This window comes from Oncorhynchus nerka, linkage group LG6, assembly GCF_034236695.1.
Source record: "Oncorhynchus nerka isolate Pitt River linkage group LG6, Oner_Uvic_2.0, whole genome shotgun sequence".
Taxonomy (NCBI): Eukaryota; Metazoa; Chordata; class Actinopteri; order Salmoniformes; family Salmonidae; genus Oncorhynchus; species Oncorhynchus nerka.
The window spans coordinates 1856740-1872724 of record NC_088401.1 but is presented as its reverse complement, the minus strand read 5'-3'; the positions used below and the strand labels follow the sequence as shown (position 1 = coordinate 1872724).

The following is a 15985-nucleotide window of genomic DNA, read 5'->3' as shown; positions in this document are numbered from 1 at the left end:
ACTCAGTAGGTAGATCATGGATCTTGGTCCTCTGTAACTCAGTAGGTAGATCTTAGATCTTGGTCCTCTGTAACTCAGTAGGTAGATCATGGATCTTGGTCCTCTGTAACTCAGTAGGTAGATCTTGGTCCTCTGTAACTCAGTAGGTAGATCATGGATCTTGGTCCTCTGTAACTCAGTAGGTAGATCATGGATCTTGGTCCTCTGTAACTCAGTAGGTAGATCTTGGTCCTCTGTAACTCAGTAGGTAGATCATGGATCTTGGTCCTCTGTAACTCAGTAGGTAGATCATGGATCTTGGTCCTCTGTAACTCAGTAGGTAGATCTTGGTCCTCTGTAACTCAGTAGGTAGATCTTGGTCCTCTGTAACTGGATCTTGGTCCTCTGTAACTCAGTAGGTAGATCTTGGTCCTCTGTAACTCAGTAGGTAGATCTTGGTCCTCTGTAACTCAGTAGGTAGGTAGATCAGGTAGATCTTGGTCCTCTGTAACTCAGTAGGATCTTGGTCCTCTGTAACTCAGTAGGTAGATCATGGATCTTGGTCCTCTGTAACTCAGTAGGTAGATCTTGGTCCTCTGTAACTCAGTAGGTAGATCATGGATCTTGGTCCTCTGTAACTCAGTAGGTAGATCTTGGTCCTCTGTAACTCAGTAGGTAGATCATGGATCTTGGTCCTCTGTAACTCAGTAGGTAGACTCAGTAGGTAGATCTTGGTCCTCTGTAACTCAGTAGGTAGATCTTGGTCCTCTGTAACTCAGTAGGTAGATCTTGGTCCTCTGTAACTCAGTAGGTAGATCTGGATCTTGGTCCTCTGTAACTCAGTAGGTAGATCTGGATCTTGGTCCTCTGTAACTCAGTAGGTAGATCATGGATCTTGGTCCTCTGTAACTCAGTAGGTAGATCTTGGATCTTGGTCCTCTGTAACTCAGTAGGTAGATCTCAGATAGATCTTGGTCCTCTGTAACTCAGTAGGTAGATCTTGGTCCTCTGTAACTCAGTAGGTAGATCTTGGTCCTCTGTAACTCAGTAGGTAGATCATGGATCTTGGTCCTCTGTAACTCAGTAGGTAGATCTTGGTCCTCTGTAACTCAGTAGGTAGATCTTGGTCCTCTGTAACTCAGTAGGTAGATCTGGATCTTGGTCCTCTGTAACTCAGTAGGTAGATCATGGATCTTGGTCCTCTGTAACTCAGTAGGTAGATCTGGATCTTGGTCCTCTGTAACTCAGTAGGTAGATCATGGATCTTGGTCCTCTGTAACTCAGTAGGTAGATCTTGGGTCCTCTGTAACTCAGTAGGTAGATCATGGATCTTGGTCCTCTGTAACTCAGTAGGTAGATCTTGGTCCTCTGTAACTCAGTAGGTAGATCTTGGATCTTGGTCTGTAACTCAGTAGGTAGATCATGGATCTTGGTCCTCTGTAACTCAGTAGGTAGATCATGGATCTTGGTCCTCTGTAACTCAGTAGGTAGATCTTGGTCCTCTGTAACTCAGTAGGTAGATCTTGGTCCTCTGTAACTCAGTAGGTAGATCATGGATCTTGGTCCTCTGTAACTCAGTAGGTAGATCATGGATCTTGGTCCTCTGTAACTCAGTAGGTAGATCTTCTTGGTCCTCTGTAACTCAGTAGGTAGATCTTCTTGGTCCTCTGTAACTCAGTAGGTAGATCTTGGTCCTCTGTAACTCAGTAGGTAGATCTTGGTCCTCTGTAACTCAGTAGGTATCTTGGTCCTCTGTAACTCAGTAGGTAGATCAACTCAGTAGGTCATGGATCTTGGTCCTCTGTAACTCAGTAGGTAGATCTTGGATCTTGGTCCTCTGTAACTCAGTAGGTAGATCTTGGATCTTGGTCCTCTGTAACTCAGTAGGTAGATCTTGGATCTTGGTCCTCTGTAACTCAGTAGGTAGATCTTGGATCTTGGTCCTCTGTAACTCAGTAGGTAGATCTTGGTCCTCTGTAACTCAGTAGGTAGATCTTGGTCCTCTGTAACTCAGTAGGTAGATCTTGGTCCTCTGTAACTCAGTAGGTAGATCTTGGTCCTCTGTAACTCAGTAGGTAGATCTTGGTCCTCTGTAACTCAGTAGGTAGATCTTCTTGGTCCTCTGTAACTCAGTAGGTAGATCTTGGATCTTGGTCCTCTGTAACTCAGTAGGATCATAGATCTTGGTCCTCTGTAACTCAGTAGGTAGATCTTGGATCTTGGTCCTCTGTAACTCAGTAGGTAGATCTTGGATCTTGGTCCTCTGTAACTCAGTAGGTAGATCTGGATCTTGGTCCTCTGTAACTCAGTAGGTAGATCATGGATCTTGGTCCTCTGTAACTCAGTAGGTAGATCTTGGTCCTCTGTAACTCAGTAGGTAGATCTTGGTCCTCTGTAACTCAGTAGGTAGATCTTGGTCCTCTGTAACTCAGTAGGTAGATCTTCTTGGTCCTCTGTAACTCAGTAGGTAGATCATGGATCTTGGTCCTCTGTAACTCAGTAGGTAGATCATGGATCTTGGTCCTCTGTAACTCAGTAGGTAGATCTTGGTCCTCTGTAACTCAGTAGGTAGATCTTGGATCTTGGTCCTCTGTAACTCAGTAGGTAGATCATGGATCTTGGTCCTCTGTAACTCAGTAGGTAGATCATGGATCTTGGTCCTCTGTAACTCAGTAGGTAGATCTTGGTCCTCTGTAACTCAGTAGGTAGATCATGGATCTTGGTCCTCTGTAACTCAGTAGGTAGATCTTGGTCCTCTGTAACTCAGTAGGTAGATCTTGGTCCTCTGTAACTCAGTAGGTAGATCTTGGTCCTCTGTAACTCAGTAGGTAGATCTTGGTCCTCTGTAACTCAGTAGGTAGATCATGGATCTTGGTCCTCTGTAACTCAGTAGGTAGATCATGGATCTTGGTCCTCTGTAACTCAGTAGGTAGATCATGGATCTTGGTCCTCTGTAACTCAGTAGGTAGATCTTAGATCTTGGTCCTCTGTAACTCAGTAGGTAGATCATGGATCTTGGTCCTCTGTAACTCAGTAGGTAGATCTTGGTCCTCTGTAACTCAGTAGGTAGATCTTGGTCCTCTGTAACTCAGTAGGTAGATCTTGGTCCTCTGTAACTCAGTAGGTAGATCATGGATCTTGGTCCTCTGTAACTCAGTAGGTAGATCATGGATCTTGGTCCTCTGTAACTCAGTAGGTAGATCTTGGTCCTCTGTAACTCAGTAGGTAGATCTTGGTCCTCTGTAACTCAGTAGGTAGATCTTGGTCCTCTGTAACTCAGTAGGTAGATCTTGGTCCTCTGTAACTCAGTAGGTAGATCTTGGTCCTCTGTAACTCAGTAGGTAGATCATGGATCTTGGTCCTCTGTAACTCAGTAGGTAGATCTTGGATCTTGGTCCTCTGTAACTCAGTAGGTAGATCATGGATCTTGGTCCTCTGTAACTCAGTAGGTAGATCTTGGTCCTCTGTAACTCAGTAGGTAGATCATGGATCTTGGTCCTCTGTAACTCAGTAGGTAGATCTTGGTCCTCTGTAACTCAGTAGGTAGATCTTGGATCTTGGTCCTCTGTAACTCAGTAGGTAGATCTTGGATCTTGGTCCTCTGTAACTCAGTAGGTAGATCTTGGATCTTGGTCCTCTGTAACTCAGTAGGTAGATCATCAGTAGATCTTGGTCCTCTGTAACTCAGTAGGTAGATCTTGGTCCTCTGTAACTCAGTAGGTAGATCTTGGTCCTCTGTAACTCAGTAGGTAGATCTTCTTGGTCCTCTGTAACTCAGTAGGTAGATCTGGATCTTGGTCCTCTGTAACTCAGTAGGTAGATCTTGGTCCTCTGTAACTCAGTAGGTAGATCTGGATCTTGGTCCTCTGTAACTCAGTAGGTAGATCATGGATCTTGGTCCTCTGTAACTCAGTAGGTAGATCATGGATCTTGGTCCTCTGTAACTCAGTAGGTAGATCTTGGATCTTGGTCCTCTGTAACTCAGTAGGTAGATCATGGATCTTGGTCCTCTGTAACTCAGTAGGTAGATCTTGGTCCTCTGTAACTCAGTAGGTAGATCTTGGTCCTCTGTAACTCAGTTGATCTTGGTCCTCTGTAACTCAGTAGGTAGATCTTGGTCCTCTGTAACTCAGTAGGTAGATCTTGGTCCTCTGTAACTCAGTAGGTAGATCTTGGTCCTCTGTAACTCAGTAGGTAGATCATGGATCTTGGTCCTCTGTAACTCAGTAGGTAGATCTTGGTCCTCTGTAACTCAGTAGGTAGATCATGGATCTTGGTCCTCTGTAACTCAGTAGGTAGATCTTAGATCTTGGTCCTCTGTAACTCAGTAGGTAGATCATGGATCTTGGTCCTCTGTAACTCAGTAGGTCCTGGTCTCTGTAACTCAGTAGGTAGATCTTGGTCCTCTGTAACTCAGTAGGTAGATCTTGGTCCTCTGTAACTCAGTAGGTAGATCATGGATCTTGGTCCTCTGTAACTCAGTAGGTAGATCTTGGTCCTCTGTAACTCAGTAGGTATCTTGGTCCTCTGTAACTCAGATCTTGGTCCTCTGTAACTCAGTAGGTAGATCTTGGATCTTGGTCCTCTGTAACTCAGTAGGTAGATCATGGTCCTCTGTAACTCAGTAGGTAGATCTTGGTCCTCTGTAACTCAGTAGGTAGATCTTCTTGGTCCTCTGTAACTCAGTAGGTAGATCTTCTTGGTCCTCTGTAACTCAGTAGGTAGATCATGGATCTTGGTCCTCTGTAACTCAGTAGGTAGATCTTGGTCCTCTGTAACTCAGTAGGTAGATCTTGGTCCTCTGTAACTCAGTAGGTAGATCTTGGTCCTCTGTAACTCAGTAGGTAGATCATGGATCTTGGTCCTCTGTAACTCAGTAGGTAGATCTTAGATCTTGGTCCTCTGTAACTCAGTAGGTAGATCATGGATCTTGGTCCTCTGTAACTCAGTAGGTAGATCTTCTTGGTCCTCTGTAACTCAGTAGGTAGATCTTGGATCTTGGTCCTCTGTAACTCAGTAGGTAGATCATGGATCTTGGTCCTCTGTAACTCAGTAGGTAGATCATGGATCTTGGTCCTCTGTAACTCAGTAGGTAGATCTTGGTCCTCTGTAACTCAGTAGGTAGATCTTGGTCCTCTGTAACTCAGTAGGTAGATCTTGGTCCTCTGTAACTCAGTAGGTAGATCTTGGTCCTCTGTAACTCAGTAGGTAGATCTTGGTCCTCTGTAACTCAGTAGGTAGATCATGGATCTTGGTCCTCTGTAACTCAGTAGGTAGATCTTGGTCCTCTGTAACTCAGTAGGTAGATCATGGATCTTGGTCCTCTGTAACTCAGTAGGTAGATCTTAGATTTTGGTCCTCTGTAACTCAGTAGGTAGATCATGGATCTTGGTCCTCTGTAACTCAGTAGGTAGATCTTGGTCCTCTGTAACTCAGTAGGTAGATCTTGGTCCTCTGTAACTCAGTAGGTAGATCTTGGTCCTCTGTAACTCAGTAGGTAGATCTTCTTGGTCCTCTGTAACTCAGTAGGTAGATCTGGATCTTGGTCCTCTGTAACTCAGTAGGTAGATCTTCTTGGTCCTCTGTAACTCAGTAGGTAGATCTTAGATCTTGGTCCTCTGTAACTCAGTAGGTAGATCATGGATCTTGGTCCTCTGTAACTCAGTAGGTAGATCTTGGTCCTCTGTAACTCAGTAGGTAGATCTTGGTCCTCTGTAACTCAGTAGGTAGATCTTGGTCCTCTGTAACTCAGTAGGTAGATCATGGATCTTGGTCCTCTGTAACTCAGTAGGTAGATCTTGGTCCTCTGTAACTCAGTAGGTAGATCTTGGTCCTCTGTAACTCAGTAGGTAGATCATGGATCTTGGTCCTCTGTAACTCAGTAGGTAGATCATGGATCTTGGTCCTCTGTAACTCAGTAGGTAGATCTTGGTCCTCTGTAACTCAGTAGGTAGATCTTGGTCCTCTGTAACTCAGTAGGTAGATCTTGGTCTTGGTCTCTGTAACTCAGGTAGGTAGATCTTGGTCCTCTGTAACTCAGTAGGTAGATCTTGGTCCTCTGTAACTCAGTAGGTAGATCTTGGTCCTCTGTAACTCAGTAGGTAGATCTTGGATCTTGGTCCTCTGTAACTCAGTAGGTAGATCATGGATCTTGGTCCTCTGTAACTCAGTAGGTAGATCTTGGTCCTCTGTAACTCAGTAGGTAGATCTTGGTCCTCTGTAACTCAGTAGGTAGATCTTGGTCCTCTGTAACTCAGTAGGTAGATCTTGGTCCTCTGTAACTCAGTAGGTAGATCATGGATCTTGGTCCTCTGTAACTCAGTAGGTAGATCATGGATCTTGGTCCTCTGTAACTCAGTAGGTAGATCTTGGTCCTCTGTAACTCAGTAGGTAGATCTTGGATCTTGGTCCTCTGTAACTCAGTAGGTAGATCTTGGTCCTCTGTAACTCAGTAGGTAGATCTTGGTCCTCTGTAACTCAGTAGGTAGATCTTGGTCCTCTGTAACTCAGTAGGTAGATCTTGGTCCTCTGTAACTCAGTAGGTAGATCTTGGTCCTCTGTAACTCAGTAGGTAGATCTTGGTCCTCTGTAACTCAGTAGGTAGATCTTGGTCCTCTGTAACTCAGTAGGTAGATCTTCTTGGTCCTCTGTAACTCAGTAGGTAGATCATGGATCTTGGTCCTCTGTAACTCAGTAGGTAGATCATGGATCTTGGTCCTCTGTAACTCAGTAGGTAGATCATGGATCTTGGTCCTCTGTAACTCAGTAGGTAGATCTTGGTCCTCTGTAACTCAGTAGGTAGATCTTGGTCCTCTGTAACTCAGTAGGTAGATCTTGGTCCTCTGTAACTCAGTAGGTAGATCTTGGTCCTCTGTAACTCAGTAGGTAGATCATGGATCTTGGTCCTCTGTAACTCAGTAGGTAGATCATGGATCTTGGTCCTCTGTAACTCAGTAGGTAGATCATGGATCTTGGTCCTCTGTAACTCAGTAGGTAGATCTTGGTCCTCTGTAACTCAGTAGGTAGATCTTGGTCCTCTGTAACTCAGTAGGTAGATCTTGGTCCTCTGTAACTCAGTAGGTAGATCATGGTCCTCTGTAACTCAGTAGGTAGATCTTGGTCCTCTGTAACTCAGTAGGTAGATCTTGGTCCTCTGTAACTCAGTAGGTAGATCTTGGTCCTCTGTAACTCAGTAGGTAGATCATGGATCTTGGTCCTCTGTAACTCAGTAGGTAGATCTTGGTCCTCTGTAACTCAGTAGGTAGATCTTGGTCCTCTGTAACTCAGTAGGTAGATCTTGGATCTTGGTCCTCTGTAACTCAGTAGGTAGATCATGGATCTTGGTCCTCTGTAACTCAGTAGGTAGATCATGGATCTTGGTCCTCTGTAACTCAGTAGGTAGATCATGGATCTTGGTCCTCTGTAACTCAGTAGGTAGATCTTGGTCCTCTGTAACTCAGTAGGTAGATCTTGGTCCTCTGTAACTCAGTAGGTAGATCATGGATCTTGGTCCTCTGTAACTCAGTAGGTAGATCTTGGTCCTCTGTAACTCAGTAGGTAGATCATGGATCTTGGTCCTCTGTAACTCAGTAGGTAGATCTTGGTCCTCTGTAACTCAGTAGGTAGATCATGGATCTTGGTCCTCTGTAACTCAGTAGGTAGATCATGGATCTTGGTCCTCTGTAACTCAGTAGGTAGATCTTGGTCCTCTGTAACTCAGTAGGTAGATCATGGATCTTGGTCCTCTGTAACTCAGTAGGTAGATCATGGATCTTGGTCCTCTGTAACTCAGTAGGTAGATCATGGATCTTGGTCCTCTGTAACTCAGTAGGTAGATCTTGGTCCTCTGTAACTCAGTAGGTAGATCTTGGTCTCTGTAACTCAGTAGGTAGATCTTGGTCCTCTGTAACTCAGTAGGTAGATCTTGGTCCTCTGTAACTCAGTAGGTAGATCATGGATCTTGGTCCTCTGTAACTCAGTAGGTAGATCTTGGTCCTCTGTAACTCAGTAGGTAGATCATGGATCTTGGTCCTCTGTAACTCAGTAGGTAGATCTTGGTCCTCTGTAACTCAGTAGGTAGATCATGGATCTTGGTCCTCTGTAACTCAGTAGGTAGATCTTGGTCCTCTGTAACTCAGTAGGTAGATCATGGATCTTGGTCCTCTGTAACTCAGTAGGTAGATCTTGGTCCTCTGTAACTCAGTAGGTAGATCTTGGTCCTCTGTAACTCAGTAGGTAGATCTTGGTCCTCTGTAACTCAGTAGGTAGATCATGGATCTTGGTCCTCTGTAACTCAGTAGGTAGATCATGGATCTTGGTCCTCTGTAACTCAGTAGGTAGATCTTGGTCCTCTGTAACTCAGTAGGTAGATCTTGGTCCTCTGTAACTCAGTAGGTAGATCATGGATCTTGGTCCTCTGTAACTCAGTAGGTAGATCATGGATCTTGGTCCTCTGTAACTCAGTAGGTAGATCATGGATCTTGGTCCTCTGTAACTCAGTAGGTAGATCTTGGTCCTCTGTAACTCAGTAGGTAGATCTTGGTCCTCTGTAACTCAGTAGGTAGATCTTGGTCCTCTGTAACTCAGTAGGTAGATCTTGGTCCTCTGTAACTCAGTAGGTAGATCTTAGATCTTGGTCCTCTGTAACTCAGTAGGTAGATCATGGATCTTGGTCCTCTGTAACTCAGTAGGTAGATCTTAGATCTTGGTCCTCTGTAACTCAGTAGGTAGATCTTAGATCTTGGTCCTCTGTAACTCAGTAGGTAGATCATGGATCTTGGTCCTCTGTAACTCAGTAGGTAGATCTTGGTCCTCTGTAACTCAGTAGGTAGATCTTGGTCCTCTGTAACTCAGTAGGTAGATCTTGGATCTTGGTCCTCTGTAACTCAGTAGGTAGATCATGGATCTTGGTCCTCTGTAACTCAGTAGGTAGATCTTGGTCCTCTGTAACTCAGTAGGTACATCTTGGTCCTCTGTAACTCAGTAGGTAGATCATGGATCTTGGTCCTCTGTAACTCAGTAGGTAGATCATGGATCTTGGTCCTCTGTAACTCAGTAGGTAGATCATAGATCTTGGTCCTCTGTAACTCAGTAGGTAGATCTTGGTCCTCTGTAACTCAGTAGGTAGATCATAGATCTTGGTCCTCTGTAACTCAGTAGGTAGATCTTGGTCCTCTGTAACTCAGTAGGTAGATCTTGGTCCTCTGTAACTCAGTAGGTAGATCTTGGTCCTCTGTAACTCAGTAGGTAGATCTTGGTCCTCTGTAACTCAGTAGGTGGATCTTGGTCCTCTGTAACTCAGTAGGTAGATCTTGGTCCTCTGTAACTCAGTAGGTAGATCTTGGTCCTCTGTAACTCAGTAGGTAGATCATGGATCTTGGTCCTCTGTAACTCAGTAGGTAGATCTTGGTCCTCTGTAACTCAGTAGGTAGGTCTTGGTCCTCTGTAACTCAGTAGGTAGATCATGGATCTTGGTCCTCTGTAACTCAGTAGGTAGATCTTGGTCCTCTGTAACTCAGTAGGTAGATCATGGATCTTGGTCCTCTGTAACTCAGTAGGTAGATCTTGGTCCTCTGTAACTCAGTAGGTAGATCTTGGATCTTGGTCCTCTGTAACTCAGTAGGTAGATCATGGATCTTGGTCCTCTGTAACTCAGTAGGTAGATCATGGATCTTGGTCCTCTGTAACTCAGTAGGTAGATCTTGGTCCTCTGTAACTCAGTAGGTAGATCTTGGTCCTCTGTAACTCAGTAGGTAGATCTTGGTCCTCTGTAACTCAGTAGGTAGATCATGGTCCTCTGTAACTCAGTAGGTAGATCTTGGTCATCTGTAACTCAGTAGGTAGATCTTGGTCCTCTTTAACTCAGTAGGTAGATCTTGGTCCTCTGTAACTCAGTAGGTAGATCATGGATCTTGGTCCTCTGTAACTCAGTAGGTAGATCTTGGTCCTCTGTAACTCAGTAGGTAGATCATGGATCTTGGTCCTCTGTAACTCAGTAGGTAGATCTTGGTCCTCTGTAACTCAGTAGGTAGATCTTGGTCCTCTTTAACTCAGTAGGTAGATCTTGGTCCTCTGTAACTCAGTAGGTAGATCTTGGTCCTCTGTAACTCAGTAGGTAGATCATGGATCTTGGTCCTCTGTAACTCAGTAGGTAGATCTTGGACCTCTTTAACTCAGTAGGTAGATCTTGGTCCTCTGTAACTCAGTAGGTAGATCTTGGTCCTCTGTAACTCAGTAGGTAGATCTTGGTCCTCTGTAACTCAGTAGGTAGATCTTGGTCCTCTGTAACTCAGTAGGTAGATCATGGATCTTGGTCCTCTGTAACTCAGTAGGTAGATCATGGATCTTGGTCCTCTGTAACTCAGTAGGTAGATCATGGATCTTGGTCCTCTGTAACTCAGTAGGTAGATCTTAGATCTTGGTCCTCTGTAACTCAGTAGGTAGATCATGGATCTTGGTCCTCTGTAACTCAGTAGGTAGATCTTGGTCCTCTGTAACTCAGGTAGATCTTGGATCTTGGTCCTCTGTAACTCAGTAGGTAGATCATGGATCTTGGTCCTCTGTAACTCAGTAGGTAGATCTTGGTCCTCTGTAACTCAGTAGGTAGATCTTGGATCTTGGTCCTCTGTAACTCAGTAGTTAGATCATGGATCTGGAAATGGCAGGACAGTGGGTTTGATTTCTGGGCCCACCCATAGGTCCAAATCAATAATAATATGCACCATTACTGTAATTGGATTAAAGAGGGTGTTAAATGTTTTAACTGTCTCACCAGTAGTACCTTGTGTACTGCGTATTATTGACTGTCCACATCACGTTAGTAGGGCTTTGCAAATGCATTGACACGGACAGGTATATCAAATATCACATTTCTATTCTGCAGCCAGAGAGAGCTATTGAGGTGTATCAAGAGGCAATGAGCTGGACGGTTCGGGATGCAACCCTGTGGAGAAAGATGGGCCGAGCCTATGTGAAGAGCCATCAGTACAACCAGGTATTGTAGACGGGAAAGGCTGCGGCAAAGTTTCAAATACTGCTCAGTGCTCACACAGAACATTCTTTCCTTTTTACACTATTTCTCAAGAGTGAAAGCTCTATTTGTTTGCCATTTTACTAAGGAATGTTCTCATACTGTTTCCCTCCTTCCTCACTCTATTTCTTACCTGATTGGTCCTGCAGGCTGTCAGTCACTGAGTGTTTATATCACTAACCTGATTGGTCCTGCAGGCTGTCAATCACTGAGTGTTTATATCACTAACCTGATTGGTCCTGGAGGCTGTCAGTCACTGAGTGTTTATATCACTAACCTGATTGGTCCTACAGGCTGTCAGTCACTGAGTGTTTATTTAACTAACCTGATTGGTCCTGCAGGATGTCAGTCACTGAGTGTTTATATCACTAACCTGATTGGTCCTGCAGGCTGTCAATCACTGAGTGTTTATATCACTAACCTGATTGGTCCTGCAGGCTATCAGTCACTGTGTGTTTATATCACTAACCTGATTGGCTTCCACCACACATCTCATCAACAAAGAGTTCCTTGGGGCTGTGTCGTCCATCTTGGGGCCGTGTCGTCCATCTTGGGGCCGTGTCGTCCATCTTGGGGCCGTGTCGTCCATCTTGGGGCTGTGTCGTCTCCATCTTGGGGCCGTGTCGTCCATCTTGGGGCTGTGTCGTCTCCATCTTGGGGTTGTGTCGTCCATCTTGGGGCCGTGTCGTCCATCTTGGGGCCGTGTCGTCCATCTTGGGGCCGTGTCGTCTCCATCTTGGGGCTGTGTCGTCCATCTTGGGGCCGTGTCGTCTCCATCTTGGGGCTGTGTCGTCCATCTTGGGGCTGTGTCGTCCCCATCTTGGGGCTGTGTCGTCCATCTTGGGGCTGTGTCGTCTCCATCTTGGGGCTGTGTCGTCCATCTTGGGGCCGTGTCGTCCCCATCTTGGGGCCGTGTCGTCTCCATCTTGGGGCCGTGTCGTCCATCTTGGGGCCGTGTCGTCCATCTTGGGGCCGTGTCGTCCATCTTGGGGCCGTGTCGTCCATCTTGGGGCCGTGTCGTCCATCTTGGGGCTGTGTCGTCTCCATCTTGGGGCCGTGTCGTCCATCTTGGGGCCGTGTCGTCCCCATCTTGGAGCTGTGTCGTCCATCTTGGGGCTGTGTCGTCTCCATCTTGGGGCTGTGTCGTCCCCATCTTGGGGCCGTGTCGTCCCCATCTTGGGGCTGTGTCGTCCATCTTGGGGCTGTGTCGTCTCCATCTTGGGGCCGTGTCGTCCCCATCTTGGGGCTGTGTCGTCCATCTTGGGGCTGTGTCGTCTCCATCTTGGGGCTGTGTCGTCCCCATCTTGGGGCCGTGTCGTCCCCATCTTGGGGCTGTGTCGTCCATCTTGGGGCTGTGTCGTCTCCATCTTGGGGCCGTGTCGTCCCCATCTTGGGGCTGTGTCGTCTCCATCTTGGGGCCGTGTCGTCTCCATCTTGGGGCTGTGTCGTCTCCATCTTGGGGCCGTGTCGTCCCCATCTTGGGGCTGTGTCGTCTCCATCTTGGGGCCGTGTCGTCTCCATCTTGGGGCTGTGTCGTCCATCTTGGGGCCGTGTCGTCTCCATCTTGGGGCTGTGTCGTCTCCATCTTGGGGCTGTGTCGTCCCCATCTTGGGGCTGTGTCGTCCATCTTGGGGCCGTGTCGTCCCCATCTTGGGGCTGTGTCGTCCATCTTGGGGCCGTGTCGTCTCCATCTTGGGACTGTGTCGTCTCCATCTTGGGGCTGTGTCGTCCATCTTGGGGCTGTGTTGTCCATCTTGGGGCTGTGTCGTCCATCTTGGGGCTGTGTCGTCTCCATCTTGGGGCTGTGTCGTCCATCTTGGGGCTGTGTCGTCCATCTTGGGGCTGTGTCGTCCCCATCTTGGGGCTGTGTCGTCCATCTTGGGGCTGTGTTGTCCATCTTGGGGCTGTGTCGTCCATCTTGGGGCTGTGTCGTCTCCATCTTGGGGCTGTGTCGTCCATCTTGGGGCTGTGTCGTCCATCTTGGGGCTGTGTCGTCCATCTTGGGGCTGTGTCGTCCCCATCTTGGGGCTGTGTCGTCCATCTTGGGGCTGTGTCGTCCATCTTGGGGCTGTGTTGTCCATCTTGGGGCTGTGTCGTCCATCTTGGGGCTGTGTCGTCTCCATCTTGGGGCTGTGTCGTCCATCTTGGGGCTGTGTCGTCCCCATCTTGGGGCCGTGTCGTCCCCATCTTGGGGCTGTGTCGTCTCCATCTTGGGGCCGTGTCGTCCCCATCTTGGGGCTGTGTCGTCTCCATCTTGGGGCCGTGTCGTCTCCATCTTGGGGCTGTGTCGTCCATCTTGGGGCCGTGTCGTCCATCTTGGGACTGTGTCGTCTCCATCTTGGGGCTGTGTCGTCCATCTTGGGGCTGTGTTGTCCATCTTGGGGCTGTGTCGTCCATCTTGGGGCTGTGTCGTCCATCTTGGGGCTGTGTCGTCCATCTTGGGGCTGTGTCGTCCCCATCTTGGGGCCGTGTCGTCCCCATCTTGGGGCTGTGTCGTGTCCATCTTGGGGCCGTGTCGTCCCCATCTTGGGGCCGTGTCGTCCCCATCTTGGGGCTGTGTCGTCCATCTTGGGGCTGTGTCGTCCATCTTGGGGCCGTGTCGTCTCCATCTTGGGGCCGTGTCGTCCATCTTGGGGCTGTGTCGTCCCCATCTTGGGGCTGTGTCGTCTCCATCTTGGGGATGTGTCGTCTCCATCTTGGGGCCGTGTCGTCTCCATCTTGGGGCAGTGTCGTCTCCATCTTGGGGCTGTGTCGTCCATCTTGGGGCTGTGTCGTCCATCTTGGGGCAGTGTCGTCTCCATCTTGGGGCTGTGTCGTCCATCTTCGGGCTGTGTCGTCCATCTTGGGGCTGTGTCGTCCATCTTGGGGCTGTGTCGTCCATCTTGGGGCTGTGTCATCATGATGACAACAAGGCCTCCAGGACTGTTTCTCTTAGCTTGGTCCCACTTGTTCCTCTCCTGCATAAGTGGAAGATACTCCCTGATCCCCCATGGTGGGCTCCAGAGGGAGGGTTGAGTGACCATTTCACTCCTTCCTTCAGTAATGCATTTTGAATGTTGTTGTGATCCAGCTCTTTCAGAGCTCTCTCTTGGTTACACCTCTTCCTTATGGGGCTTTCCACTAACCATCACTGTTGCATTCAGAGACAGAGCTGTATATTTACAGTTGGCCTACAGATAGAGCATGTATAAACATAGTGTAAACATAGTATACAGCATCTAATGGTTTTTCGGAGCTTCTCCTAGCTCTCTGTGTGTTCCAACAAAGTTGGTATTATTGTCTGTTCTGATACTTGTTACTGGGCCTCTTCGACATATGAACCTGCGCAGGACTTTGATGCAGGAATCAGTATCCAGATAACTAGCTACTTCTATGTGGACAACTCAACTCACAAGGCAACTAAAGATCACACCATACCGCTTCACCTCTATGGGGCTGAAGTAATCTATGCCCACAAGGGTGAAAGGAGGCAAATCAGGTGACACCCGATCTTGTGGAAGGTCGGCCATCTTCTGTTCTCCAGCTCTAGCTTGCATCCGCCTGCAGAAGACATAGCTCTTAAGGATCTTCCTTGCTAAAGAGTTGGCACAGGGTATCCAATATCGCTGGTGAAGTCTAGAAAGCATGTGGCCTCTCCCAGAGTGGCCAACCTGCTCATGGATGTGGAGTAAGATCAGTCTAGAGATGTAGGAGTCTTTGGGAAGGATCATAGGATTCTTTAGTTCATAGCAGCTTTGCTTAACTTTCCTCCCACTCTCAGAATGCCATTTTCAACAATTGGGTAACGTTTACAGATTGAGCTGCTTCCCTCCTTGTCTTCCTTTCACAACAAGTGCAATTTCTTGTTTAAAGTACGGTCTTTGCTTAAATCGGATGATGACCGTTTCTGCTTCATCTAGGTCATCCACAGACAGACTTTCTTGTCCAAAAATCAGTTTGAACTTGTTAATTTGTTCCTTCAGTGAGTTTGTTAGACTCTGATCTGATCCTGGATCAGTTTTTGTGAACTCCTTTTCTGGCTTAACTGTAGAAGAAGTCTCTTCAGTTTCAGGATCCAGGCATCTGATTTCTTCAAGCTGTTCCATGTTGAATAGTACTCAATCAGTTTGCTGGTCGGACTCTTTTCTTCCACACTGTTTACGATGACGTCTTTTCTCACCTCTGGATCATCCGGAGGGAGGGAGCCAAGCTCCTCGGGGACTTTCGGCCATTGAGTTTCTGGTTTCTCCAGGAATTCTGGTCCTTTGCGGCCATCTCTTTGAGTTCAGGAACATTTCAACATGTAATCCTCTTGAGGCATCATCGGCTGGGTTGTGTTTGGAGTTCAAATACCTCCACTGTTTTGCTTGCGGTAGGTCACGGATCATTGCAACCGTATTAGCCACAAAGGTATGGAATCTCTCGGTATCGTTGCGGATGTATGTTTGCACAGACTGGCTGTCCAGGAAGTGGACTCCTCCAGTTCAATCTGGAGCTCCACCCTTAACATCCTGTCCACTCAAATTATATCACATTTTATTTGTCACGTGCTGAATACAACAGGTATTAGTGAAATGCTTACTTAGCCCTTAACTAACAATGCAGTTTTAAGAAAATACCAACAAAAAAAAGTAAAAGGTAAAAATAACAAATAATTAAAGAGCCGCAGTAAATAACAATAGCGAGGCTATATATACGGGGGTACCGGTACAGAGTCAATGGGGAGGCTATATATACGGGGGTACCGGTACAGAGTCAATGGGGAGGCTATATATACGGGGGTACCGGTACAGAGTCAATGGGGAGGCTATATAATGACAATGGGGAGGCTACCCGGTACAGAGTCAATGGGGAGGCTATATATACCGGAGTCAATGTGGAGACTATATACACAGGCGGTACAGAGTCATTGGGGGTACCGGAGTCTGTGGAGGCTATATACGGGGGTACCGGTACAGATGACATATATACGGGGGTATGTGACAATGGGGGCACCGG

General features: G+C 47.1%; 1 protein-coding gene across 4 annotated transcripts in view; it reads left to right on the top strand.

Moving 5' to 3' along the window:
* The window catches only part of LOC115123702 (tetratricopeptide repeat protein 21B-like), a 147804-nt gene that overhangs the window by 66931 nt on the left and 64888 nt on the right, over window positions 1–15985 (top strand). For all 4 annotated transcript variants that reach the window (XM_065019213.1, XM_065019211.1, XM_065019212.1 and 1 more), the window contains exon 17: window positions 10862–10972. In XM_065019213.1, coding sequence (XP_064875285.1) covers window positions 10862–10972 — 111 coding nt within the window. The remainder of the gene's footprint in view (window positions 1–10861; window positions 10973–15985) is intronic.